The following is a 25,782-nucleotide window of genomic DNA, read 5'->3' as shown; positions in this document are numbered from 1 at the left end:
CGTCGCCGTCGCCGACTCCGCCCAATGATAATTTGCCCAAAAGTCCACTCGTACGGACACATCCCATCTCGCATTCTGTCCTTGGCACACTTCCCCGGTATTGGGTTGGCTTGTTTGCCCGGGCACGCGTTGCGAAGTTGTTTGTTGCGCCGCGCCGCCTTCCGGTGCGGATGTTGTTTGCGGTTATCGTGGGGCCGGCGGGCGTATTTCCCTTTCCGGACGGGGGAAGAGCGAGAGAGGATCTGAGCTGAGCAGCCCCGTCTTGGTATGGCGGGCTTTCCTTTTTCGTGTCCCTCTTTCGCTTTTTCGGGGAAGGTGCACAAGCTTCTTCATGCGTCGGTGATCGCCCGCCGGAGCTACGTGGTCCACGGGTTTGTTGCGTGGCGTACGTGGCTGGGGGAGAGCAGAAAAGTAGGGATTCCTTCCGTTCATTTGCCCAGCACGCGCAGGATCGGATGGACCCGAGTGACTAGGTGAGAACTGTCGTATTATGTCGGGATTTCGATTGAACATTCTGACGTGAGGAAAGCAGAGGAGCTGACAGAAGGAAGACGCCGGCGAAGGCTTGAATTCTTGCTTTTAAAAATTACAAAACAGCCGTACAAGAAGCAGACCAACTTGCAGGTGATCACCGTATTTTCCATGTCCACTTCTCCTTCCCTCGCTCAGCGAGTCGTTCTACACAAGGAAAGAAGAGAGGAACGTAGCAGTCATGACCTTGCAGTTTTTTTCCCGTGCCATCCAAACTCCCCTCAGAAAACCCCGACCATTTTTGACCAATGACAATACACTTTGTACACAAGAAGCAGAACGGAACGCCCACGCCTGTCGCACACGTTCCCCTACCCTACAACCTTCCCCAACTCCTCGGGCCCACCGGACCTTGCGGTTGGTGCGGCTGATGCGCCGGTCCCCAGCTCGGCTTGGGTCGCTCTAGATTGCGGAAAAAGGCGCGCTCGTCCCAATGTTCTACGGGCAGCAGGTAAGCTGCTTGCGGTTGGCTGTGCGGCGGCCTGGGCACGTTCTTACGCGCCCTTTTCCATTCTGCCTGAGTTTTGGTGGTGGAGCGCTTGGGTGTAGTAGGTGAGAACGGCCCTGACGCGGCGGCCTCCTTCGGTCTGATGCTCCTCATGATTTCCAAAAGCTCCTGGTCATCTGCCGTGATTTGCGCGCGTATAAACGGGATGTTAGTGCTGCTCTGGAGGGAGGTCATGACCGGCTCGCGCGGCTTGTACTCGACTGCGTCGGGCTTGAGTGCAATTTCGGGAGCAGGCTTGTCCGGACGGTTGAGACGAGCTTCGTCACCCTTGTCGAGAAGGGTAAGAATATCGACACTTTCACCAGGAGAGATGGGGGTTTGATGTGATGGGGTAACACAGTCCATGTCTACCTCCTTTCGCAGGACGTGGTCGATGTCTACAGCGCTGAAGAAGGCGCAGGATTGCGGGAGATCTTCAATGCCGACTTGCTGGCTGAACATGGCGCGGGTCCAGATGTTGGAGATCTGCAGTGCCAGTGCCGCGCGGTACTTGTCTTCTTCCTTGACGATGTAACGGATCTCGTCGTGCACGGTAAGTGCAAGGCGTGCATCGATGTTGAAGTGGCGAGTTAGGTAGTCCATGGAGACAATGAGGAGGTGGAGGTAATCTACGCCCGAGGACTGAATGGCCCAATTGATGCGAGATGTGATGAAGCTGCCCTTGGTCAGGTATCGTTTCGTCAACGCCTCGGTGATTCCTGCTCCAAGTACAGGAGTACGAGGCTTCTCCTGCTCGGCAAAATCCTCAAGCTTGTTGAAGACAAATGATTCCGTGCCACCGCGCCAAAAGCTTCTGTCTTGAAGGGCTTTGCGTGTTGTCTTTTTGCCTTTCGTCTCCTGGTAGAGTCTGGAAGCGGTTTCTGTGGTTTGCGCCTCGGTCAGGCTTGGGTTGAACTGCCTGAGTAGCGTAGAAGCAAACTTTAACCCAGCTCCGTAGATGCGGCCATAGTTGAAAACTTTGGCATCGTTTCTCGAGATACCCAGAATCGATGCCGTCCTCGAATGCAGATCGGTGCCGGCAGACTTGGATCCCTCAAGTGTCATGAAGCCAATGGCGTTGCCACCATGCAGCTTGAACTGAGCATCGCCGAGGAGGCTAGCAATCCAGAGCTCTTCTGAATCAACATCGGCACCAACGAAACAATAGCCTGGGGGAGCCCTGACCATCGACTTCAGCTCCGAGCCAACTCTGTTCTTCTTTGCATTGCTCGCCGTCAACCAGGTGTTCTCAACAGCTCTTCGCGTGATGGTCCCCATGGGGATGACTTGGGGAAGAATGTACCCAAGTGTCAAGCCAGACGCACCGTCAGCAGTTTGGCTGCTTGACTGGGGCTTTCCATTGACCATTGCCTCGCCTTCATATACAGCCATTTGCGACCTGATCCGGTCCCTAGCGCTGATCCAATACGAGCAAGAAGCATTCATCTCGAGTGCCTCTTTGGCGTATGCGTATTCCGAAGTCAGCCGACCGTTTTCGAAGAACTGCTGATAACTCTTCGCTAGTGGGTTGGTGCAACGGGCTGTTGGTCCGTCTTTGTGCGGGATTTTGATGTAGTGATGTTCGCGGTCGAGACGGAGGGTAATGTTCTCGTCCTCGGAAAAATCGCAAAGGGCGGCTTTCATCTCGTCGTTGAGCTGAGCCCCTTTCGCAGGAACACGATATGTCCAGCCATACTTGTCAGTCCAAAAGAGAGGATATCCGTCCCATGCTAGTCGCAGAAACAACGGGGCAACTCGTGTTCGAGTAGTCAAGGCGATGGGTCCGGTGACTTTCGGATAGAGGTCCTTGTACCACTTCGGCATCCCAGGCAGCTTTTGTCGCGCAGCTGGCCTCGGTGGGTCGTTCTTTTTTTTCCCCTTGACCATCTTGATCTCCTGACCGGACCAGTCCAGCTGGCTGAGCCAGGGATCGTTCTGATACTTTTCGGGGTGCTCTTTTACTTCCAACGCCGTGTCGGCTAGAGTGATGAGTCTTTGCTGGACCTGGTCGGACAAGGTTTGATACTTCTCTTCGGCGTTCTTGATGTACTCATTCCAAGTTTCGTTGATTGGGAGGATCTCGGTCCCCATGAACCGCAATGCCGCAAAGCTGACGGGGTGAGGGCAGACTTCGTGGAAGAGCGGGAAGACCTTTTGATAGACGCGGTGGGTGATTTGAACGTCGGCAGCACAATAATCCAACAGCTCGCTCAGCTTTTCCTTCACGCCTTCGCGGTCAAGCTCTCCGAAGTACTCTCGTTGGGCCTTTTCGATGGTGATGTTACAGTGGAATTTGGCGACATCCCGCAGGGAATTGATCGAGCTTCTTCCTATCCACAGTTCCTCCTCTTCATCGCTAAGCTGTCCAGACTGAAGCAACGAGTTCAGATCAACATTCTCGTCGGATGCGGCGATTTTGTCCCTCAATTCCTTCTCTTTCCTGTGCTTCATCCACTTGGGTCTTTGACGGGAGCACATGCCATTGACGGCGACGTGGAGCGACATGGTGTCCATGAAGAAGTTCTTTGACTGACGCAAGTCATATTCCTCGGCGATCCTCGCCCTGTCATAGCCAATATTGTGTCCGACGACTATCCGCGGCTTGGTGGGATCGCCTAAGGGAATGAGATGGCGATCTGTGTCGGATTCGCCCAATAACCAGGGCGAAATCCAGGCATACCAAGCGGTAGGACTTGCGGCGCAAGCCATGCATGCGTATGATGTTTCCTTCCACATAACCTCGACATCGAATGTCAAAAGCGACTCATCCGGAGCATCCACGGCTTCCCATGTCCCGCCAACGTATTTTGTCCAACCACTCCTCTCAACCCATTGCGGTCTCGCAGGCGGTTCTTTCATGACAAATTCTTGCGCCAAGTCCAAGTAGGGGTGGGCCGAGTCCATGCCCAGGCGGTAGAAATGTTCGTCCATGGTCTTGGAGGTGCCCTGAAGGGGCGGCATGTCGAAGCTGATGGGTGGCGCCTCATCTGAAGTTTTGCCGAACAGATCATGGCGCGTTAGGTGATCGATTGATAAGTCTACTAGCTCTTTAGGCGGCGGCTCGGGTTTGGACGCAAAGATCTGGCCGTGGGCGTGCGCGCTGAGCTGCTGGACGCCGACATCGTTGAGACGGGCATCTGAAGAGACTTTTTTTTTCCATGATGTCAGTCGAGGAGAAAAAAACTGAGGTGGAATTGGAGCCGGGAACAAACATACCGAGCAGGCTTCGAGACCGACTTTTGTCGGCGCCCTCAGCCTGTTGCGCATAGCAGCGTCGGGCGGCGCATACTATCGAGGCGGCCGAAGCAGTGGCGCGCAGGCGAAAGGGCAGAAGCGGCGAGCGAAGAGCGGGCTGGAAGTGCGCAACATGGCGCGAGGTCGCAGCGAGCATCATACGGAGGTCATTTCGCGGCCCGCGACGGAGGTGGGCTGGCGGTGGGCTGGCGGTGGGACGGCGAAAAAGCAGCGTTGGGTGTCGCAGAATGGAAGCGGGCGGGTGGTGGAGCTCTTTGGGCGCGTCATGTGTGGAAGCAGACTGGCGGAGGCCCGGCCGCGCCGTGAGCTGTGAGCTGTGCTAGTGCGGCCGCTCTCTCCTCCACCAGAACCTGAGCTCTATCCAGTGCAATCCCAGGGATTGCCAGGAAAGGAAGACCGCGAGGGCCGAGGCCGGCCCCGACTGCGAAACACAGCGCTGCGCATTGCCTTTCTGCGACCGCATTCCATAGCTTGCCCTCGCCGCCATGTCGGGCAGGCCGTTTGCTGCCAACAACCCGTCCGCTCGCCGGCAGCAGCCAGCCCTCTTGCAAGAACACCCGTCGTGGTCCTGGCCCGATGCCACGCCCGACTCGCGCTCGCTGCCCGGCCGCCAGGAAGCCATTGAGCACTTGACCCTGCCGCCCATGCACTCGCACGACGACCCCGACTCCGACTTCGACACTCCCACCGCGACACCAGCACCATTCGCCCCGCAACCCACGCGCTCCAATTTCCTCGCCCAGGTCCTGAACGGTGGAGACGACGGCGCGGCTACCCAGCGATCTGCCGCCGTTTCGAGCAGTCGCCATCGTCCTGCACAGTCGCCACCCTCCCACTACAATCCGCGCATACCGTCGCCTCGAAACCACGGTTACGTCGACCTCACGCGCGAGCAGACCCCTCCCATCAGCCAGGAACGTTCGACTCTCCGCACCCTCCACTACAGCCAGCAGCCCACCGCCGAAAGTCCATCGAACACCAGCTCCACCTCGCCCGACTCCGCCATGCTCCGTAGCGGTCGCCGCAAGCGCGACGCCACCTCGCCGCTCTTCGTCCCTCTCGATCCATCCTCGAAGCGAGCCAAGCGAAACGATGGGAGCAGCGGCACAACGGGAGGCAGACGGGGCAGCAGGCAGGAAGGCGCCAACACCGACGGCCCGAGCAACGCCGCGGCCCGGAGCGAGGTCGAGGAGATCGAGCGGATAGACCTGATTGACGACGACACCCCGCTGGCGGAAGCGCTGCAGAAGCAACGCGCGGAGCAGGTCAAGGCCCAGCAAGAGTCGCAGAACGGCGCCGACGCCCCGACGACCCTCACGAACATCACCTGCGTCATCTGCATGGACGTCCCCAAGGACCTCACGGCGACTGCATGCGGTAAGCCTCCCCATACTTCCCCCCACGCCCTTTGCCCCGGCCTCCCCCAGTATTCCCTCTTGCCCCCCACCCACGGGGCTATGGCTCCCTCGGGGAACCACCGACTCTCGCTCATCAACGATCACCGAGCGGGCTTTGCCGCCGCTGTACCCCATCATCTCGGCCTCACACCACCTAGTATGTCACTAATGCCGAGCCTTTCACCTTCACAGGTCACGTCTTCTGCCACAGCTGTCTCATGGAGGCCCTCATAGCCGGCGAGCAGCGCGCGGGCCCCGGCGAACCCAAACGCTCGCAGTGTCCGGTCTGCCGCAAGGCTCTGTCGCGCAACAAAACCGGAGACATCATCCCTCTACTTCTGATGATGAAGAAGGGCCTGGCGACGCAGCCGCGCCGTCAGAGAGGAGGAGCCGCGGCCGCCGGCAGCGCCACCAGTCCAGCGTCGGCATAGGCGCGTCGTCTTGGCCCTGCTCCTGCTCCGCGGCAAGTGGCCGCTCCGGCACAAGTCGACCGATGCCCGTCAGCCCCCCGCCCGCCCCCATGGATGCCGGCAAGGAGTGATATGGTTGAGCCACTTTCGTCACGCCCGTCGGCTGAGCGCAAGGTCGAACCGAGCCGAGAAGGAAACGGAGTCCCGCTGCTGGGTACATACGCGCAGCAAAAGACCGGGGCAGGGCGGGCGTGGGGAAGTGGGTCGACTTTCGAGCGCGCGAAAATAGAGCATCCGGGGTAAAAAGACTGCAAGAGACGGCACGACAATGGGGCGGGTGGCGTGAGTGTAGAGGGTTGCCGAGAGTAGTAGGCTCTGGCTGGAACCCGCGGCGGGCGGACGACTCGGGCAGCGAGATGCGAGAGCGAAACTTGGCGGGGGCATGGGGGGACGGCTCTCCATAAATTTTCCTTTGTCGTTTTCCGACTTATTTTGCTTCTCATGTTGCATTGCATGCATAGCCTGGGGCGTTTCAATGGGATTATCTGGGCGGCGCAGCATATCGGGACGGGCAGGCAGGCAGGCAGCGGCAAACGCGGGCGCGGCACGGCGGATATATCACGGCAATTGGGCGAGGGAATATCGGCGTATGGCGTACCTATCGGTTTGGGGAAACAGCATCGTACGCGTGGTCGCGTATGCGTGCGAGAGCATAGAGAGCAGGCATCCACAATTTCCGTTGCCATCCATCCGTCTTGTCCAGCGTGCATACCTAGCGTGCAGCAGCGCCCGCCCAATACCCCAGGCAGACGGGGGCGGCTGTAAGGGGTCCGGACGTACATGCGATCGAGGAGAGAGCAGCACATGCGAAAGGGCACTACTACCGGGCGGCAGCCACGCCCTTTTCGAGCCGTTCATCTAGAAAGCGAATCTTTCCATCACTGATGGCTCCAGCATGTTGATAGCCGAAGCTGCAATAACGACCCCGGACCATGCCGTTAGCAGCGCTAGCTTACGCAAGACGGATGCAACCAACAAACCGCTAGCACTGCTGCTGCTGCTGCTGCTGCTGGCGAAAAACCGACGCTCCCTCTTTGAGCCGAGCTTTGCCGGTACCATCTTCTTTCTCTTCCACTTTCCCGAACGTCTCGCTCGGGCGTCCGAGATCTGCAATGCGAGCCGGGGGAGATCATCATGGCGGTGCATTGCTGTTGTTGCGCGGGCCGGGGCAAGGGCAGGGCAGGACAGCTCCGCCAAGCGGCGGGACAAGCAAGCAGCAGTCAGTGGTGGGGGGGGGGGGGGGGGGGGGGGGGGGGGGGGGGGGTGTTTTTGGGCGGTGGCGCCGTTTTCCCCTTCTCGACCCTGACCTAGGTCGTGCCCAGCCCCAGCCTCATCAGCTAACTAACAGGCAGAAGAGAGAGAGAGGGCGAGAGAGAAAGGTTGGACGCCACGGGGCGAAACCAGAAAAGGGCAATGCGATGTGGTCCCGGATTCTCGCCGCCCGGATCGTCTGCCCGGATCGTCGCTGTCCGACCACCGTTCACAATCCCACCTCAATCCCCATAACATCCGGCCCGTCTTTTTTTTTTTCTTGTTTCGCTGTAAGTAGTGTAACGTTGATGATTATTAACCCAGAACGCCCAACCGACTACCCCATTGCCTGGCCCCGCCAACCCTGCGCGGCTCGGCCCAACAATGCAGCAACGTCACTAGACCGCGGCCTAAGTGTTTCCAGCACAAGTCGTCCAAGGAAATTCCGCCTCTCTTCCCCGATGCTACTTATCGGGAGCTGCGTTGGGCGGATGTGACCCTGCGTCATAAGCAGCAGATGATGAGCAGTGGCAAACAGGTCCGGCGGGAATAATAGAGAATGTGTGGGTTGTTCTTCTGCTAGTTAAGGAGCAGTAGCACGACAAGATCGTGAGGCGCAACTGCGCCCCACCCCGCCGTAGCAAAAAAGCATACATAATAGTCTCGAGATGAAAGCGTGGTACCTACCTACCCACGGCGGTATGTCGCTGCTGCATGCCTTGCACGCCTCGGCCCCCCGTCGTTCCCGACTAGTGGGAAATTGAATCGGGCCAGCCAAAGCATTGAACAACTCGCCTCGTGACACGCGGCTGGTTAGAAGTTGGGCTGGACGGGGAGCAATAGGCCGGCCTATCGCTGAGCAATTTGCATTCCGCAGTACCTCGGTGGCTCGGTGGCTCACCGGTGAGGACGCTGGCTCACTTCGACAAGCAACGGCTTCTAGGCCCTCGAGGCTGAAAATGGTGTGCACTAGGCGCGTGGCCGACGACGTCAATACAGCCTCATGATCAGCCGTTTCGCCGAGAGGCCCAAGGCCACAAACGCTGGCATCGTGACGTAGCTAACGGCTTACCACATGGCACACACCAAACGGGGAAGAGGAAATCGGAAGACACAGCCAATAGCGTTGAAGAAAGAAGCTTTTGTTTCCATGACGGCTATCTGCGGCCAGCTATGTACCACTGCTAGCTAACCGCCCTCCAATTCCTACTTGTTCTCCTTGTACTACAAACCGACCTTTGTTTGTCCCCCCTGCTTTGCTCGTCCATTCCCCTCTCCTCGGTTGAAGTAGGATTGGGAGAATATGGAAACCTGCATAGGAAGGCATCGGTTGAACAAAGAATTGGCAACTGCCTCATGAAATTTGAAAGAACAAAGCCCTTGCAATGAAACCAAATCCGTCCCGTACCCATCTTGTGACATCCCCCAACCATCCAGTAGACCCATCCAAACCTTCTGCGCCGGGAGGGGAAATATTGAGTAAGGCGTGTCCGCAGAGGTGTGGTGAATGAAGAAACAGCAGTCAGAAACTGTCGTAAACAAATAAAGCACGCAAATGTGTGAAGAGGGCTCAAGACAATAGCCAAATATAAAATCGAGAAAATCAATCCAGCCGTTTCGCCTGCGGACTGGTCGTGGCGGCGTGATATCTGCAGGCGCGAGGAAGACAAAGACTGAAAACCAAAGAAGACCAAGCTTCAATCCGTATGGATTTTTTTCATATCCCACCTTTTGTTCTCTCCCTCAGTAGCTCACCATCAACTTTTGTTCGCGTGCCGGAGAATGGCAGAGCCAGTAAAGACAAGTACAGCTGTATGCCCGACGGAAAGAAGCCGCCGGTTCTGAAATAGTTCGTATGAAAGAATCGAAGCCGCCCAGGACGGAAAGAAAAGTTGGCAGTGGGCTGAGCCGTGCAACTAGGCCCACAAGAATATACGACAGCGAATCGATAGACATTTTTCGACCAGGCAAATTGACGAAGACATAGCCTGGTTTTCCCTTGCGCGGCGCTTGGCGCTCATCGTTGTCCGGTCATGAGCATTGTGTATTTACTTGGACGGAAGGCCCTTCTCCCGAGCCATACATATACAAGGCGTTATGGGGTATCCAAAGTGCGAGATGGTCCGATGAAAGCGCGCCTTTCCCTGATGCTCTCCGAAGCCGCGGTGCCGGATGCGGCTGCCGAAGGCTACCCTGTTGTTCGTCGATGCATTAATCGTGAAAGCGGAATCATACGAAAAGTTTGGCGTGGCATGAGCGTGATTTGCAGGCACACTGTCGGCTAGGCAGTGATGGAGCTCTCGGCTCTAGCATGCACGTGATTGGCGTGAGCTTCGAGCGCGCGCGCCATAACGTGAGTCACTGAGGTTTGTTAGCGATAGATTGAATGGCACTTCACGTCGGTGAGCTTACCAGGCCAGACAGCAGCATGCTCCATCATGTAAGCCGTAACCATAAGGAGCTTGCTTCCGTAACCGTAGTTGTTGAGGGCCGGGAGACCAACTCCAGCATGCGAGCCCATGCTTCCAGCATCGAAAGTAATCTTCATCTCCGCATTGTTCAGAATCTCGGAGATCTTCTGCAAAAGCTTGGTGTCCTCTTCTTCCAGGAGCATGATCGCTGGAACTTGATGTAGGTCGATTTCGGTCTTGCCCAAAATACCCATGTAACGACCAACACGCTCCTGGACTGTTGCAACCCACTCTGCAAGCACCTGTGCGCAATCAAACGTGCACATGGCCGACTGAATGGGCAACTCCCGCGATGTGAAATCCGCGAACGTGACACCGAGCTTGTCTGACATGGACAGCGAGTCGGCAGCATAGAACGCAGCCTTGCGGAGGTGGCGCTCACGCTTGGAGGATTTGGCTGAAGTAAAACCACCGCTCGACATCATGCCGGTGTCAGAGAAATCCGGTGCGGCGGTATTGAGGCCGCCTGGAGAGCTACTCGGCGCGGTGCTCCGGTTGGAGTCGGACGAGCTATCTGAGTCCGTCTCGGCGTGCTGGATGATCTCATCACCCCTTGCCAATTCCTCCGCCATGGCGTCGAAGTCGCGCGCCCAGAATCCTTCCTTCGACCGAGCGAGGCTGACGAACAGGCGTACGTAAGCAAGATCCAAAAGAGGAATACTGTCAGCTGGAAGCGGGCCATAAGGATTCGGTCGCTCCAGGCTGTGATGCGGATTGGCCTTCCAAGAAGCTTGCCACGCTTTGAGGGCGGGCTCGATCTGATTGTGCATCTGCTCGGTTTCGGCTGTGGTCCATTGTCGGCCGTTGTGGCGCTGCCTCGTTTCCCAGATGTAAACGTGGAGAGCGTTGATCAAGACGTAGCAACCAAACGTGCTCGGCTTCAGAACGCTCCCGCGGAACTCATCGCGATAGGTAGAGCCATCTTGTGTGCTGGACCTCTGTCGCTCACTTGCTGTGAGCAAATGAGTAAGCGCATCAGCGAAAGCGATGCCTTTCTGGGTAGCGGCTTGTTGACCACCCAACGCCACCCATGCTTGCGCGCTGTCGGCGGCCCACAAGTCCTCCTCGCACGGAAGATCCAAGTGTAACTCCGAATTCAAAATCCTAGGAGCGTGGTTGTACCCTATGACCGTGAGACTTGAAAGCACAAACACGGCGTACAGCGTTCGCTTGCGCTCTTCTTGTGTCTTCCATTGGATCCACTGTGCGTGCTCGTCGAGACTCGTCCATTGATTGGGGGTTTGACTGTCGTCGCCCATGTCGATATCGCCGTCGCTGTTACGCGAGTTGGATCCATTGGCACTCTCATCCATGGGCTGGTCGAGGTTTGCGGCCTTCGCTAGGCTAACAAGAGCAGCGCAGTGGGTGTACGCAACATCATTGGCCTGCTTATCGCCGCACTGGTGCCCGTAGATGAGGTTGAGCAGCATAGACTGCACGAGCCAGAGGGGCGTTGTGTGATTGCTCGTGTCGTGCATCGGGTTGAGGCCGTTGACGGCTGCTGCCAAGTCTGCCCGGCGACGTTCCTCGAGGTAGAACAAAATCATTTTCTTCGCGGCTTCGAACAGCTCCTTGCCGGCAGCGTGTTCGAATTCGTAGAGCGCTCCGATGGCAGCCATGGCCAGAATCAAACATTCGCCGCCACCAATGGTACCTCCATGGCCGAACGTCGCAGCACGCGGGTTGGTGGAATACAGTGAGGAATCGAATGAAAGGGTTGGGATGTGCAAGAAAGGCATGTGCGGCTGGAAGTATTGAATGTAGGCGTTGACGAACCGTTGGAGGTCGCTGGTGTTTGGCAGCGAAGGAAGTTGTGCAGATGACATGGCAGGGAGCCCAGGTGATAGAGGCGAGCTGATAGCCGGCTGCGAATATTTCCGTTGATTGGAACTATAATTCATCGCCTGCGACAAGCTCATGAGGAGAGACTGTCGAGTGGCATCAGTGATTGAATCTGTTGAGATGGACGTCACCGAGCTCTGGCGAGCACTGCCGTTGACTGAAGAGGAAGCTATACTTGTGCTATCAGAGTTGAAAGTCGGTGGGTGGAAGTATTGGTTCGGCATGCCAGGAATGCCTGCAGTCGGGCTCATCGAGTTCAACGGCGGTGGCGAGGAAAAATACATTTCCTGCCCGCCGTTTTGGTCTTGCAGCTGCTTCGGAGAGACGGTGCTCAGCGGATCCATGAGTTCGGGAAAGACGGCATTCATTGCGTCCAGCGATATTGAGCTGGTGTCAATCATCGAGGTTGCATTCAATGAGCCCTGCCACACGGAGCTTGTGGTATGCGTAGGCTGGTTCGATCCGTCAAGCATGACCTCGCTGAAACCGCTTTGGCTCGCGGTGCTGATTGCCGAGGGAGACGACTCGTCCACGGCGGCCTCGTTGGGACCAGCATTCAGGTTGAGGGAGTTGTCCAAGCCAGCCATCCAGTCGAACTCATCCTCCTCGATGCCAGCACTGGCCAAGAAAGGAGGGAAAGTGCCGAACGGAGAAGCGGGTGTACCCAGAGAACCGCCGCTGAAGTGCAATTGTGCAGGGTTGATGGTCGAGCCACCCCCAAATAGCTTGTCCAGATCCATCATGTGATCGAAGCCTGCGATGGGGGCCGTCCGCAGGCCGCCACCCATGCCCATGCCCAGATGCGTGTCGATCTTGGGCAAGCCGTGGTGGCTTGAGTGGTCCATTGTGGTTTGCATTCCGCGGAAATCAAAGTTGTGTGAGCCAGGGAAGCCCGAAAGGCTTGGGTGGTGGCTGTGCCCATGGCCATGGCTCATAGGCATGCCGGGGCTTCTCGCCGATGTGGTATTGTGAGCGGCCAGCAGATTGTTCAAAGCACCAGCGTCAATGTGGCTTATAGTGTTTGCTCGCGGGCGTGCAGTGGGTGCTCCGCCTCCTACGGCTCCGTTCGCGCCATTTGCGATCGAGTTCTTACGCACTCGGTTCGTAGCACCGTTGGGTGGGATGCCTGTTGTGCTCTCGCGACGACCATTTCTGGGCCGGGAGGAGGCAGCGCCAGCCTGATGGAGCTTCTGTTGGTGCCTTAATAGCAGGTCGCGCCTGGCAAAACACCTTGTACATTGCGGGCATTCAAACGGCTTCTCTTTTGTGTGGGAGCGCTCGTGGCGCTTCAGGTGCTCGAGCCTGGCAAACGAGCGACCGCAGGTACCGCACACGTGCGGCCTTGGCTTGTCGGTCTTGGGAGGCGGGAAGTTCGCGTTAGGGGCAGGGTGCGAAGAGTCGGTTTTGGCATTAGGAGAGGACGCTGGGGACGAGAGGTTAGCGGAGCTCTAGGGCGCCGTCAGACGCCTGGTGTGCCGAGTAGGGAGGGCTTACTCTTCACGTCCGCAGATGCGTCACCGGCGTTATTCGCAGCATCGACGGTTGCAGGGGCGGCCATGGTCGAATCGGGGGCTGTCTCGGGTGTCTCTGTCATGTCTATGGGTGCGTCTCTCTACACACCGCCAACTCGGTCACGGTCGGTGTATGCGCGTCCACCAGTGGTGTTCAGCGGCTCGCTGGGGACTGTGTCGCAGCCAGGTTGAGGTTGCTGGCGGGTAGCGGTGGGCAGCGCGGAGCTTTGAGCGCAGTGACAAGTACTCGGCGGGTACAAGTAGCTTGCTGGACGGGAGCTGTGCTCGCGGGAGAGGCGGGACGTGCAGGGCGCGGGGCAGGGCGCTGCGGGCAACAGGCGGACAGCAGACGAACAGCAGGCGCTGGGCTAGCATGGCAGACGGTCAGCGCGGGCGTCAATGCATCGCAGGCACAGGAGTGGTACCTATTCGTCGTTCGGGCCTTTGGACGGAGAGCTATGCACAGCTCGCAGCGGCGTGACCCGGAAGGCGGAGTTAAGATCGGCTCGAGGGCGCTTCAACGCCGGCGGACGGTCGAGCGCAGGGCTGAGCGACGGACATGCACTGCCGGCGACAGGCAATTGAGGGAGAGGAGAGAGGAATTGCACAAGGCGGGCGCGGTGCTGGAGCAATTGTGGCGAGTAAGCAAGTGTCGCAGAGTCGTTGGACGCCGGCTGGGGAGGTGCGAGGCCGAGCGAAGCGCAGGGCCAGGGTACACGCCGTCCGGGGCCCAGCAAAGTCAGCTGCGCAGCCGTCTAGAGACGGCGTTTAGACTTTCGTACTGAAACTAACCGGCCTATCCGATGCGGGCTGCGCGGACAGCCGATCCTGAATTTCGGACTGCTTCCAGAAATTCTCGATGCGTGAGTCGTCGCAATTGCACGGCGGCGACCCGGATTCGAGCGCTTGCGGGCCAAGGCTGCTGCGTTCGGCGTCTGCTACGAAGCTATGGCGCGCAGCAGCTGTTGCGGCGCGAGAACAACCGGGCTGTGGCACTGCGACACAGCGTCGGGGGCAGCTAGCAGCAAACAACGGCGAGCCCCATCCACAACCGGGCTGGGTGGGCAGAGGGCAGGTAGGGCGACGGCTAGCGGGCGAATTGGCTGCAGAGGGTCCACCGATCCCCGAGGTTTGCGGCTGGGCGACGAGATGGAGGCGAGAGTCTCGAATGCGTAAAGGGGAGGGCGAGTGAGGTAGCAGGCGCCTTAGTCAAGAGCAGCGCGGTGCGATGGAGGCCAGGCGATCTTCTACCATCGCGAGAGCGTGTAAGCGTCGAACCAGACCCTCGAGCGCGCGTTGCATGACACAGCCAGAAGCTTTGACGACTGAGCATGGGTCGACTCGGCGCCGCGTGCTGCGGCAGGGCCATGCACGATCATCCGGCGTCGGGTTCTTCGATCAGAACGGTACGGTATTTGCGTACTGAACGGCCGCCTGCAGCTGCCTGGCCACCGACAGACCTCGTCGCCGCTCCCCAGCCCTCACGCCTGCGGACCCTGTGCCGTCTCTATTCCTTGCGTTATAGCGTGCAGCCGACGATTGCCCGCGCCTCTATTCCGCACCCTGCCCACGCCCGGCCCAGAGCAGCCTGGCAGCCTGGCCGTGGCCAGCCCGCGCGCGTCCTCGGCACGAAGCGAGCCCGTCTCGTATCATTGGGCAATACGTGCTGTCATTCTTTCCCCCGTTGCAACGGCCATCTGTATCAAACAGCAGCATGGATTCCCCATACAAGCGTCCCGCGGGCAACGGCGCAGTGGCTTGGGGGCAGGCACGCTTGCCCAACGCGCACGCCATCATTGGCCGGAGCCCGCACCGGGCGTCCCTGAGGCGCGGCAGCGTCGTTGCGACCTCCGCCGAGCGCCTGCTGGGCCAGCCTCGCTCCCTTCGGAGATAGACGCCGTCCAGACTTCCGAGAGAGATCAAGCTGCGCGTGCGGAAGGGCGCGCACAGGCATGCACGTCTCCAGCACGACGGACCCGCATGCGCTGCTCCCTCGATGCATCCTCGCCCAGCGCCATGGACGGCGGCGCCTCGCGGGAGGCCGCTACTGCCGCAGCACGTTCTCCTGGCGCTGCCCTGGAGTCGACATGGAGGCTGCCGTGTCAATCACTTGCCTTCTTGCGCCCTCTTGCTAGGGCGGCCATGGAACCCTATGCAGCGGTGACGATGTGCTTGCCACTCATTTGGGCAGAAATCTGGGGTAGACGGGTACGTATCGTAATGATACGCGGAACACGAGCCAGACACGGAGGCCATGCCCAATCCTGCCCATGGCTCCGCTGGCGGATGACCCCAGATTTTCTGGCGCCCGAGCCAAAGCGCGCCGCCTGCGCCGCGCTAGCCAACGCCCCCTGTCTGCTGCCGGTCGTGGCCATTGGTGTCGCTTGAACGCCCATGCTGCAGCCGCTAGCGCTCCGCCTGCGCTCCGCCTGTCGCCGGCGGGCTTGAGCGACCGAAATTGACGCAGCTCTCCCTGGGAAGGCGCGACTGGGCTAAAGGATCTGGTCCGGTATGGCACCTCGGGCGCGCAGGAAAGATGGCGGGCTGAGCGTCGCAGTGGTGGTGGCCGAGGCGGCCGTGAGTCGTGCGAGCGCTCGGAAGCTGAACGGCCGGCGGACCGCGCCCCTGACGACGTTGCTGGGCAGCCGCCAACTTCAACCACGCCGCCAAGGCGTGGATAGACACGGCCGCACGCTAGCACGCACCGAGGGCCGCTGTGGGCCATTACGCAGCGCAACGCCGCACATGACCTGACGAGCGAAGCACCGCCAAGGGCGTTCGGAGAAGGCTCCATTCGGCGCGCGACCCACGCGCTCTAGACGTGGTCAGCAAGATTGCCAGGCACGCCGTTCAGCATCCTGCGCACCACACCCTCAACGCCCTTTTGGGGTCGCTTGGACCTGCGAAAATGACGCAGTTGACGCAGGCCAGGCGCGTCGTCAGGGCCGCCGGGCTCCGCCCATAGCGGGCTCGCTATTGTATAGCGGCGCTGGACGAGGCTGCACAAAACCCGTGATGCGTCGACGGCCAGAGAGCGCAGATGCAGGCTCGCTGTGCTGATCACGGCCGCGCCGCCACCGCCGTGGCTGCTCGGCCAGCCTGCCAGCCTGCAGCAGCGATCCCGATCATCAACGAGGAGCTGTGAGCCCGCCAGCCGCTGTTGTCCATTGCTGCCGGGCCTTGTTGGCGCGGTCTGACGTACCTGTACACAGGGTGCGTGGTGGCCAGGACGGGAGCGCAGGACGCAGCGACCACAATAGCACCTGGCCCTGCGCGTCCCACGGATGACGGATGGGGCCGTTGCGCTGCACGCCAACAGCCACAGCTGTCTGCATTGACGTCAAGGGCTTCGCGCACCGCTGCGTCCGGTCGTCCGCCGGCTCGAGCAATGGCGGTGGCTCCAGGACAGTTCATGCGGCAGCGCAGATCAGGGTTTGCCGCCGAGCAGAGGACGTTGGCAGCGCTCCCGTATTGCCATTGGAGCGCATTCGCAGCCTCCCGTGCAGCGTGGGGACGGCTTGATACGTCGGGCCCGGCGGCCGCGCCGCAGTGGCAGCAGCACGGCGGGGCAGGCGGCCGCGGCGAACGCGCTCAATGCAGCGGTGGTCGCCATTATTATTGAGGGAGCGCGCATCTCACGGCTCTGCTGCAGGATCAGGTCGTTTGTGCACCCATCCAGGTCGATCTCCGGCGGCGCAGGTCTGGCGAAAACAAGGGATAAGTGCCCGACTGCACGTCAATCGTCAGCAGGCAGGAGGATCGTCTTGTCCGAGGCTAGCAGCAACGACGTTATGACATCCGCCGGGGCGCATCTCAACCGTTTATCACATCATCGCCACACGGATATCCTTTTGCGCAGTTTGCGTCTGGCATCCGGCTTCCGGGTGGGCCTCCAGGGCTGCCTCGGACGACATGCACGAGACAAAAGCGGGACGGCTCGAGAGGGCGAGAGGCTCCATCGCTAATTTCCGCCGCTTGAACCACAGTTTCGCCGGCGTGCAGAAAGATGATGCACTTCTCAAAATATGTACAGCCCACTTCGCGCGAAACGCCCCACTTGCCGCCTTTGGAGCGATCTTATCGGCTCTGCCTGCTGGGTAGCGTAAGCGCGCCCCTTGGCCTGGGCGCCGCGGGTTGGGGCCGGGCCCCGTCGTCGCAGGTAGGTTGGCTGCTGGCTCCACGGCTCTTCCGCGCCTGCCTGCCTTCCACAGTCCGCGTCCGCCAGCCGCCAGAGCGCTCGAGGTATCGCGACAACGCTCGCCAGCGGCCGCGTTCCCTTCTGGGGCTGAGCCCGGCGTGCCTTGAAACGCCGCCTGGGAGATCCTTGCATTCTGGCGAGCAGCCCCATCGTCCAAGCACCGTGCGGCTCGAGCGTAGCCTCACGCCGCCGGGACCCTCCCTGACTTCGCTGCAAACATCGGCCTCGCAACCTGGGCCGTGGGATGCGGAGAGAGCTCCCAGGGCTGCCGGATCACACGCCAATCGAGGCTAATCGACACAAAAGTTTCCACTCGCGCTCGACAGGGCCAGCGAAGAAGAGCACGCGAGCTGAGCGCTCCTCGGCGCATCACGAGCCTCGACCGGAACCTTGGGCCATTCTGACTTTACTTGCAGCCGGTTTCAGCTGCGGGCTCTCCGCCGCGCATGGGTGAGCCATTGCTTTGCGGCAGCATGCTGCAGCAACAGTCAGAGAGTGTGGATAGAGAAGATGAGAGATGCGTGCTTTAGCTCTGGAAAGCCGCTCACGCCGCGGTTAGGATGGGCGTAAAGAGGCCATTCTGGGCGAATCAGCGGCGAAAGGGCTTGATCGCTGACATATCAAATCCTCCACTACGCGGTCTGGATTTAATCCCTAGAGGCTACGGACAACATCGTGATGGCGAGATGTCTGCGATTGGTCTAGCTTGTGCTGTTTGCTGCCGTGGCACCTCTTGCCTGCATGAACCACCCGTCTCGCCCTGCTACCATTCCAACCTCCACTCTTGGCACCGCGTTGCTCCATTGCGCGGATCACCAGAAAGAGATCTCATGCTCTCATGACGCGGACAGAGCATCGAGGGTACTGTTCATCGTCCCAAGAAAGCATGGCTCACCTCAGCCCTAGTGAGAGCCCAGAACAGATGAAACGAACAACATCATCAGCAGAAGCCATCGCAGCATCCACAAGTCACTCCACGCCTGCAACCGAGGATTGTAGCAGAAAGTCTTGGTGGCCGTGGCCCCGGAGCATAGAGTCTTCTAACCACGAAAGCACTCTGCAGCGTCTTGCTCGATTCTCTTACACGCCATCCGCGCTGGCCAGAAGAAAGGCAGAAGGCAGCGCCAAGTAGTCTTACATGCTGCAGTGATCGGCCGTGCAGCTCCAGATCGCTATTGGACCCCAGTGCGCGAGAGATGTTAGAGGGAAAGAGTGACGCGAGAGCGGGCCGGCTGGCAGAGGCAGAGAACACGCAAGCCGGGTGGTGAGCGTGAGCTGACCGTCATCCAATCGACGGCAGCCGTCATTCTGAAACAAGCAGCGTGCAGCACCCGCAGTCCCCAGCGGCCGGTAGATCCTGTGCCACCCGGACGGAGAGATGACATCGAGCTGCAGTCAACTACAACGAGGGAAAGTCCAACGGGTGACCAACTGCGACGCGTGCCATCGTAACTTTCCATTCGTGCGACGTGCAGTCAATCTGTCAGGTGCTCCTGTTTTGGAAGTTTAGCCTTCCATTGCCGTGATCAACCCACACGTGGTGGTTTGCATCCGTGGCTTTGTGGTTTCCTGTTTGCTTGGCTGTTGGTGTCTTCTGTCTCCCAGATCAGCGGAAGCTGTTCCGACGACGCGGCGTGGAGTTGCCCTCCGTTATCCCACCTCGCCATTTTCTTCTCATTTGTCTTACATTCTTGATGGATGCCCGATCCGCAATGAAGAAGTCCTAGTTTGATGGCTGTGACATTAGAACCCGGAAATAGCAGGTAAGATATGGTCAGCGATCAAGCCGGCAAAACAGATCTACGAAAGCCTGAGCAGGATCGATATAGCCTAGAATGAGTTTGCTACATTGCAGCTTGCATCCGCCTCCCGCCATGCTCCGCATCTCGCATCCATCCTGGCCGTGCTCAGAAACCTTCTGAGGAAATAAGCCTGCACGAATTGCTTCTGCAGCTGTGAGTCTAGCGCATGTTCACGGCTGCAGAGACAACCAATCAAGACGATCCTCGTCTGTTTAAGTTTGAGTCAGTCAAACAGTCGCACGTGTTGTGGCTTACTGGTGCGCATCTCGTACGAAGTGAGTGAGCTCAAGCAGCTGTGGCGCGTGGCCAGGTGCATAACCGGGACCGACGATGAGCCTAGGTGCATGAACGCATCAAGCTAGTAAGGTAAGGAATGAATTGGGCTTTGTACTCTTGAGCATTCTCGGAAGGGACGAAGGTGGGGAACAAATTAGCGATTTTGGACCCGTTGCACGTATGCAGGTTTGAAAAAATATTGTAGCGTCGGCCAAGAGAACCAGGCAAACTTGGAGTAACCACATCAGCCAAAATCCAGGTCAATTTTGAGACTTCGCTTGTCAATTGACTCAGGAAAGCCCGAATGCTGCCTGACAATGCCAGTACTTATGGTGATTTTTCCATCTTCAAGAACACTCGAACGCCTTCTGCCTCTGAACGCCATCCCATGCAGAAATTCCTCAGTCCTCAACCTTCACTCACAACCCAGCCGGGTCAACCCTACTCTTGCTGAGACTTGCGCCACTTCTCGACCCTCTTCTTGATGTCCGCGGCGGTCTGCTGCATCGGATTGAGCTTCATATCCCTGCTCATCTTCCCGTAATCATCGCCGTACTTGCCCACCAGCCGCTCAATCCACTCGACCTCGCGCTCCGACTGCTTGCGCGGGGCCTTGCGCTTGCCGCCGGAAGCAGCGAGCTCCTCCAGCTGGCGGACCACGGCGTTGGCGCTCTTGCCCGCCGTCGCGGGGTCAACGGCGGGCGCGTCGTGCTCGGTGATGCCCTGCCACTCGGCCTCGTCGGCGTCGAGCTCGTTGAGCGGGTCGTTCAGCGGGTTCGGGCGCGTGCTGCCGTCGTCGACGAGGCGCATCTCGCCCGTCTCCGGGTCGCGCTCGATGCGCGCCTCGGCCGTCTTCGCGGCACTCACGTTCGCGCGGTTCTTGGGGTTCACGGCGAGCGGAGCGGCGGCGTTGTGGGGCGTGTCGAGGTTGTTGGCCGTCTTCTCGACGCCGCCCGTTACGGCGTTCAGCTTGGTGGTGAGGCCGAGGCGGCGGTAGTTCTGGGTGAGAGTTTCATGCTTGTTCCTGGAGGAAAGCAGTCAGTGACTGGTTGTATGCAGGTTGCAGGGCGGAGGTGACGGTACCAGTTGGCGGCGATGATGGGGTTGTTCAGGACTCTCTTCTTCGACTTGGGCTTCTTGCGGACTTTGGAGATGGACGAGCGGTTTTTCCGCTTCTGGAGTTCGCGACCCATGGCTGCTGCGGAGAGAAGTGGTAGGCAGAGAGTGCTGCCAGTGCTGTCGCCAACTTTTCCCCGGAACCCTTGAAGTTTTGCGCTATCGATAAGAATTGCGGATTACATAAGTGCACCTAGCTTCGTATCTCCGAGATGACGCTCGGCAGCTGGGCGGGCAGCTTACTCTTCAGCTGCGATAGCGGAGCGAGCTCCTTCTCCGCACACATCCACTCCGGCAAGATGATTTCGAGGAGGTCATTGGCAATTCTGGCGCTGCTGGCCGTCTGCGCCTTCTGCCAAGCGGCTGCTGAAGTCCGCGTCGAGACGACCGACCAAAAGATCCCCGCAGCCCAGCTTTCGCCCGCTCAAATCGAGCACAAGCTCCAGGTACGGCCTTCTCCCCTCTACACTTTGGCGGAAGATAGCAGGAAATGGCCAATTGCACCCTGCAGGTGACTCGCGCTTAACTGTCCTTAGGAATGCCCCATCGTTGAAGAGCTGAATGCTCACAAGACTGCGACCGCCCCGCCCACCGGAAGCTTGACATCGCGCGTTTTCGCCGTTCTCTTCCCAGGCAGCCCCGCTGTTAACGCCCTCCTCGCGACTCTGTACATCTCGGGCCCTCCAAACTTCCTGCTGGCCCTATGCCCTCCCAACATCGATCCGTCTTCGCTCAGCGTCATGGTCGCCTTCGCTGTGGGCGGGCTAATGGGCGATACATTGTTCCACCTACTGCCTGAGATTTTCCTTGGCGAGGATGAGCCCGACAGCGTCAAGTTCGTGATGCTCGAGCCAAACAAAAATCTTCTGTTGGGTGTGGCTATTATGGTTGGGTTTATGACCTTCGTTGCCATGGACAAGGGACTCAGGATTGCGACTGGAGGCGAGGATCTCCATGACCATTCTCATGGCCACGGCCATGCGCATGAGGAGAAGCCTACTGCTTCTTCCAGTGGTGTCGAAGGCAAGGACGAATCCACACTTCGGTCCCGAAAGTCCGAGTCCAGCGCAACCGTCTCGGCGCCGGCAAAGAAAGAAGAGCCGTCATCCAGTGTTAAACTTGGGGGCTATCTCAACCTCATTGCTGACTTCAGTCACAACATCACTGACGGAATTGCGCTGTCTTCATCCTTCTACGCTTCTCCGACACTCGGGGCAACCACTACCGTCGCCGTGTTCTTTCACGAGATTCCCCATGAGGTTGGTGACTTCGCGCTCTTGGTTCAGTCAGGCTTCAGCAAGCGTGCCGCTATGGGTGCTCAGTTTGTCACTGCCGTCGGTGCTTTCTTAGGCACGCTGATTGGCATTGCTGTCCAAGAACTCGGTGGTTCCTCTACTGGCGCTTCTGCGGGATCATCTGGCGCTCCAGGCCTCTTTGGCACCAGCCTTCAGTGGGGCGACATGCTGCTTCCTTTCACCGCCGGTACCTTTCTTTACGTTGGCACCGTCGCCGTCATTCCGGAATTGCTGGAAACGGGTCCCGACAAGGGCGCAGAAGTCAAGAAGATTTTGACGCAGTTCATTGCTATTGCTACTGGCGCTGGCATTATGCTCGCGTAAGTGCCTTTCCCCCCACTCGTTACCCCAGATTACAACACGTGCTAACATCTTGCAGTATCTCTTGGTCCTAAAAATCCACGGTGTATGATTGCGAAGCATTATTCGATATAGAAAAGTGGGGCTAAAAGCAGTTAGCCAGAAGGTGACGAGTTGAAGCTGTAAGTTATTGTAGAGCATGATCCACATGTAAAGAATCTGAATAAGAGGCAAACCACGATATCAATGAATATACACCCCTACATACATGCGATGCAACACTTCTCAATTCTTTTGTCACCTGGCGTCGACCTCAGCTGTGTAAGTAGAGTACAGTCTCCCAGACAATTCACATTTGGGAAAGGTCAAATCATCTCGCAGCCCACTGTGGTACGACCAAGTCCGGCGGCGGGGCCAAGCTCGTCGATCCGCCGGGGCAAGCTTTGAGGCTGACGGACCGCGGAACCGACTCACCGAAACAGGACCTGATGTTCATCCACCAGGGTTGGGCCTGGCGATGACGGCGGCACAGCTGGCCTGATGACGGTGAGGAGATGTTGCAGCCGAATACGAACTTTATCGATCGATTATCTCGTGCGAGGCGGAGAATTTCCTGGGAAACGTCGTCGACGGCTACAAGAATGGTCTGAACGCGGGGCATGATTGGACCGAAGCGGGGAAGCATCTCCACAGATCGACGAAACCCAAGCCGCTCCCGCACGCTTCCGAGTCTACCTTTCAGCCTGAATGGAGGAGAGAGCTTCCTAGACGTAATTGTGCATGAGGTACCGCACCGGGACTCGACATAAATTGGACGAGCATTCGCCAATCGATACTACAGGTCCAACACATCATCATGTGGTCTCCAACTACTCCTCTGCTGTGTAGTCTCGCACTGGCAGTGGCCGCAACTGCTCAGAATGCTAGCTCCGGTTACTTCGCCCCCAATTCCACGGGCTTTTTGATGAGACACGGATGGGAGAATGTCCTTGTCCAGCCTGTCGGCTACGACGGATTCCGCGTCCGGGCATGGCCGTTCCGACCTCCCAACGGCAATGAGATCAGCTTCCTCTACGACCCACCTCTCGAGGGCCCCGAAAACGGCCAGGCTCACGGTTTCAGTCACGACTTCACCACCAATGGCAACCAGAGTGCCATCATCCGGAACGGGAACATCATTGTTAAGACGTACGGTCTCGACGGTGCCCACTACCGCCTAGCATTCTACCGCATCGAGGCCGATGGGTCGGAGACGCTGCTCACCAACGAGTTCAACCCGGTCAAAGCACTGAATCCACGCTACTATTCTTGGACCAGTACGGGCTACGAGTTCTCAGCCGCCTTTTCCTTCAGCACCACTGCCGACGAGCAGATCTTCGGGACGGGCACGCAGCAGGACTTCATGGTCAACAAAAAGGGCTCCGTCATCGACCTGGTCAACTTCAACTCATACATCCCGACGCCGCTCTTCATGTCGAGCCGCGGCTACGGCTTCATCTGGAACTCGCCGGCGCAGGGGCGCATGGAGTTCGGCACGCGCCGCAACAAGTTCACGGCCGACTCGACGACACTGGTCGACTACGTCATCGTGTCGGCGCCCGAGGGTGACTACGACGCACTGCAGCGCAAGCTGTCGGCCCTCACGGGGCGCGCGCCGTCGCCGCCGGATTTCTCGCTGGGTTACCTGCACTCGAAGCTGCGGTACGAGAACCAGACGGAGGTGGTGCAACTCGCCCAGAACTTCCACGACCGCGGCATCCCCGTCTCCATGATCGTCGTCGACTACGAGTCGTGGGCGCAAAACGGCGACTGGGGGCTGGATCCGGCGCTGTGGCCCGACGTGGCGGCCATGGCGGCGCAGGTCAAGAACCTGACGGGCGCCGAGATGATGGCCTCGCTGTGGCCGGCCGTCGAGGACGACAGCGAGAACTACGCCGAGATGATGCAGGACGGGCTGCTCGCGGCGACCATGTCCGGCCCCGGCACGACGGATTCATGGAACGGGAGCTACATCAGGAACTACGACGCCACGAACCCGCGCGCGAGGGAGTTCCTGTGGAAGACGCTGAAGCGGAATTACTACGACAAGGGCGTCAAGAACTTCTGGATCGACCAGGCCGACGGCGGCGCGCTGGGCGAGGCGTGGGAGAACAACGGGCAGACGTCGTACATCCAGTCCATTCCCTTCCCGCTCCCGCAGGTGCTGTACCATGCCGGCACCCAGGCCTCGGTCGGGAAGCTCTACCCCTGGGCCCACCAGCAAGCCATCGAGGAAGGCACCCGCAACGCCACGGGCAAAGAGATGGGCGCTCCGTGCGACTACGTCTCGCTCAGCCGGTCCGGCTACATCGGCTCGCAGCGCTTCTGCAGCATGATCTGGTCGGGCGACACCGAGGCCAGCTGGGAGGTGCTGGGCAACCAGATCCCGAACGCGCTGTCGGCGGGCGCCACGGGGTGGTCGTGGTACACGGTCGACGCGGGCGGCTTCCAGCCCGACCCGGCCATCGAGTGGTCCAACAACATCGACCGCCCGCAGTACCGCGAGCTGTACGTGCGCTGGCTGCAGTGGACCGCCTTCCTGCCCTTCATGCGCAACCACGGCTCGCGCGCCTGCGACGTCCAGCGCGCCTTCACCTGCGACAACGAGCCCTGGACGTACGGCGCGCAGAACACGCCGACCATCGTCGCCTACATCCAGCTGCGCTACCGCCTCGCCCCGTACCTGCGCGCCCTGTTCGACGCCTTCTCCCGCGAAGGCCGCCAGATCTTGCGGCCGCTGTTCATGGATTTCGCCAAGACCGACGACAACGTCGCGGCTTGGACCAAGGAGAACAGGAACGTCACCACCCAGCAGTACATGTTCGGCCCGCGCCTGCTCGTCGCCCCCGTCGTGCTGCCCAACGTGACCGAGTGGCCCGTGTACCTGCCGAAGACGTCGGAGGAGGCGACGGGGGAGAAGCCGTGGACGTATTGGTGGACGAACGAGACGTTTGCGGGCGGCCAGACGGTCAATGTGAGCGCGCCGCTGGAGCATATCCCCCTGTTCCACTTGGGCAGCAGGGACGATATCTTTGCAGGGAACGTGTTTTGAGGGTAAGAGGGAAGTGCGTGGCTGTTCGTCCCGGCGGGGTGCGGGACTGGAAGAGCCCCACGCTGGACGGATTTGGTCCATAATGATGTGCCTATTGTAGATACTATGTTATGAGATAATGTCGATAATGAGCCAAATGTGCTCTTTTGATCAGAGTTTAAAAAAAAAAAAAAGAATAAAAACCCCACCGTGCCATTTTATGTCTAGACATCTATATACAATATAGAAACTAAAGCCTAGATCTAGATATTATCTTCAGCTACCCATTTAGAACATCTTTAAATGCTTAGATCTACGTCTCGATGTTTACTTCCACTACCCACGGAGAAGAGCCTAATATATCCGCATCTATAATAGGGATAGTGACATTGTAGATAAGTTAGATGGCGAGTCGTACAGGCTTACCTGTTTAGACGACTCCGAGCTATTAGAAGAAGAAGGCGAGGGTCATGTTAAAAACTTTGTCGTGGTGATCGGTTCAAACTTCTG

General features: G+C 58.9%; 6 protein-coding genes across 6 annotated transcripts; 3 read left to right on the top strand and 3 right to left on the bottom strand.

Moving 5' to 3' along the window:
- Positions 1-847: 847 nt before the first annotated feature.
- MIP1 (DNA-directed DNA polymerase gamma mip1) lies at positions 848-4,423 on the bottom strand (the record flags this gene model as incomplete). Its single annotated transcript, XM_066781895.1, has 2 exons — positions 848-4,123; positions 4,415-4,423. 2 exons carry the CDS (start codon positions 4,421-4,423, stop codon positions 848-850), a joined length of 3,285 nt encoding a protein of 1,094 aa, XP_066627707.1.
- Positions 4,424-4,538: 115 nt separating this feature from the next.
- Positions 4,539-5,904, top strand: SLS55_010512 (uncharacterized protein; the record flags this gene model as incomplete). Its single annotated transcript, XM_066781894.1, has 3 exons — positions 4,539-4,542; positions 4,588-4,595; positions 4,744-5,904. The coding sequence occupies 3 exons, from the start codon at positions 4,539-4,541 to the stop codon at positions 5,902-5,904; spliced, it is 1,173 nt and encodes a 390-aa protein (XP_066627706.1).
- Positions 5,905-9,762: 3,858 nt separating this feature from the next.
- On the bottom strand, positions 9,763-12,943 carry SLS55_010511 (uncharacterized protein; the record flags this gene model as incomplete). Its single annotated transcript, XM_066781893.1, has 2 exons — positions 9,763-12,894; positions 12,935-12,943. 2 exons carry the CDS (start codon positions 12,941-12,943, stop codon positions 9,763-9,765), a joined length of 3,141 nt encoding a protein of 1,046 aa, XP_066627705.1.
- A 6,989-nt stretch (positions 12,944-19,932) lies between these two features.
- SLS55_010510 (uncharacterized protein) lies at positions 19,933-20,684 on the bottom strand (the record flags this gene model as incomplete). The annotated part of the gene is made up of 2 exons (XM_066781892.1): positions 19,933-20,515; positions 20,575-20,684. The coding sequence occupies 2 exons, from the start codon at positions 20,682-20,684 to the stop codon at positions 19,933-19,935; spliced, it is 693 nt and encodes a 230-aa protein (XP_066627704.1).
- Positions 20,685-20,906: 222 nt separating this feature from the next.
- SLS55_010509 (uncharacterized protein) lies at positions 20,907-22,226 on the top strand (the record flags this gene model as incomplete). Its single annotated transcript, XM_066781891.1, has 2 exons — positions 20,907-21,053; positions 21,144-22,226. 2 exons carry the CDS (start codon positions 20,907-20,909, stop codon positions 22,224-22,226), a joined length of 1,230 nt encoding a protein of 409 aa, XP_066627703.1.
- Positions 22,227-23,058: 832 nt separating this feature from the next.
- On the top strand, positions 23,059-25,293 carry SLS55_010508 (uncharacterized protein; the record flags this gene model as incomplete). The annotated part of the gene is made up of 1 exon (XM_066781890.1): positions 23,059-25,293. One exon carries the CDS (start codon positions 23,059-23,061, stop codon positions 25,291-25,293), a length of 2,235 nt encoding a protein of 744 aa, XP_066627702.1.
- Positions 25,294-25,782: the final 489 nt, after the last annotated feature.

The sequence above is a fragment of the Diplodia seriata genome, assembly GCF_021436955.1.
Source record: "Diplodia seriata strain FDS-637 chromosome Unknown scaffold_13, whole genome shotgun sequence".
Lineage (NCBI taxonomy): Eukaryota > Fungi > Ascomycota > Dothideomycetes > Botryosphaeriales > Botryosphaeriaceae > Diplodia > Diplodia seriata.
This window is presented reverse-complemented; position numbering and strand designations above follow the sequence as displayed.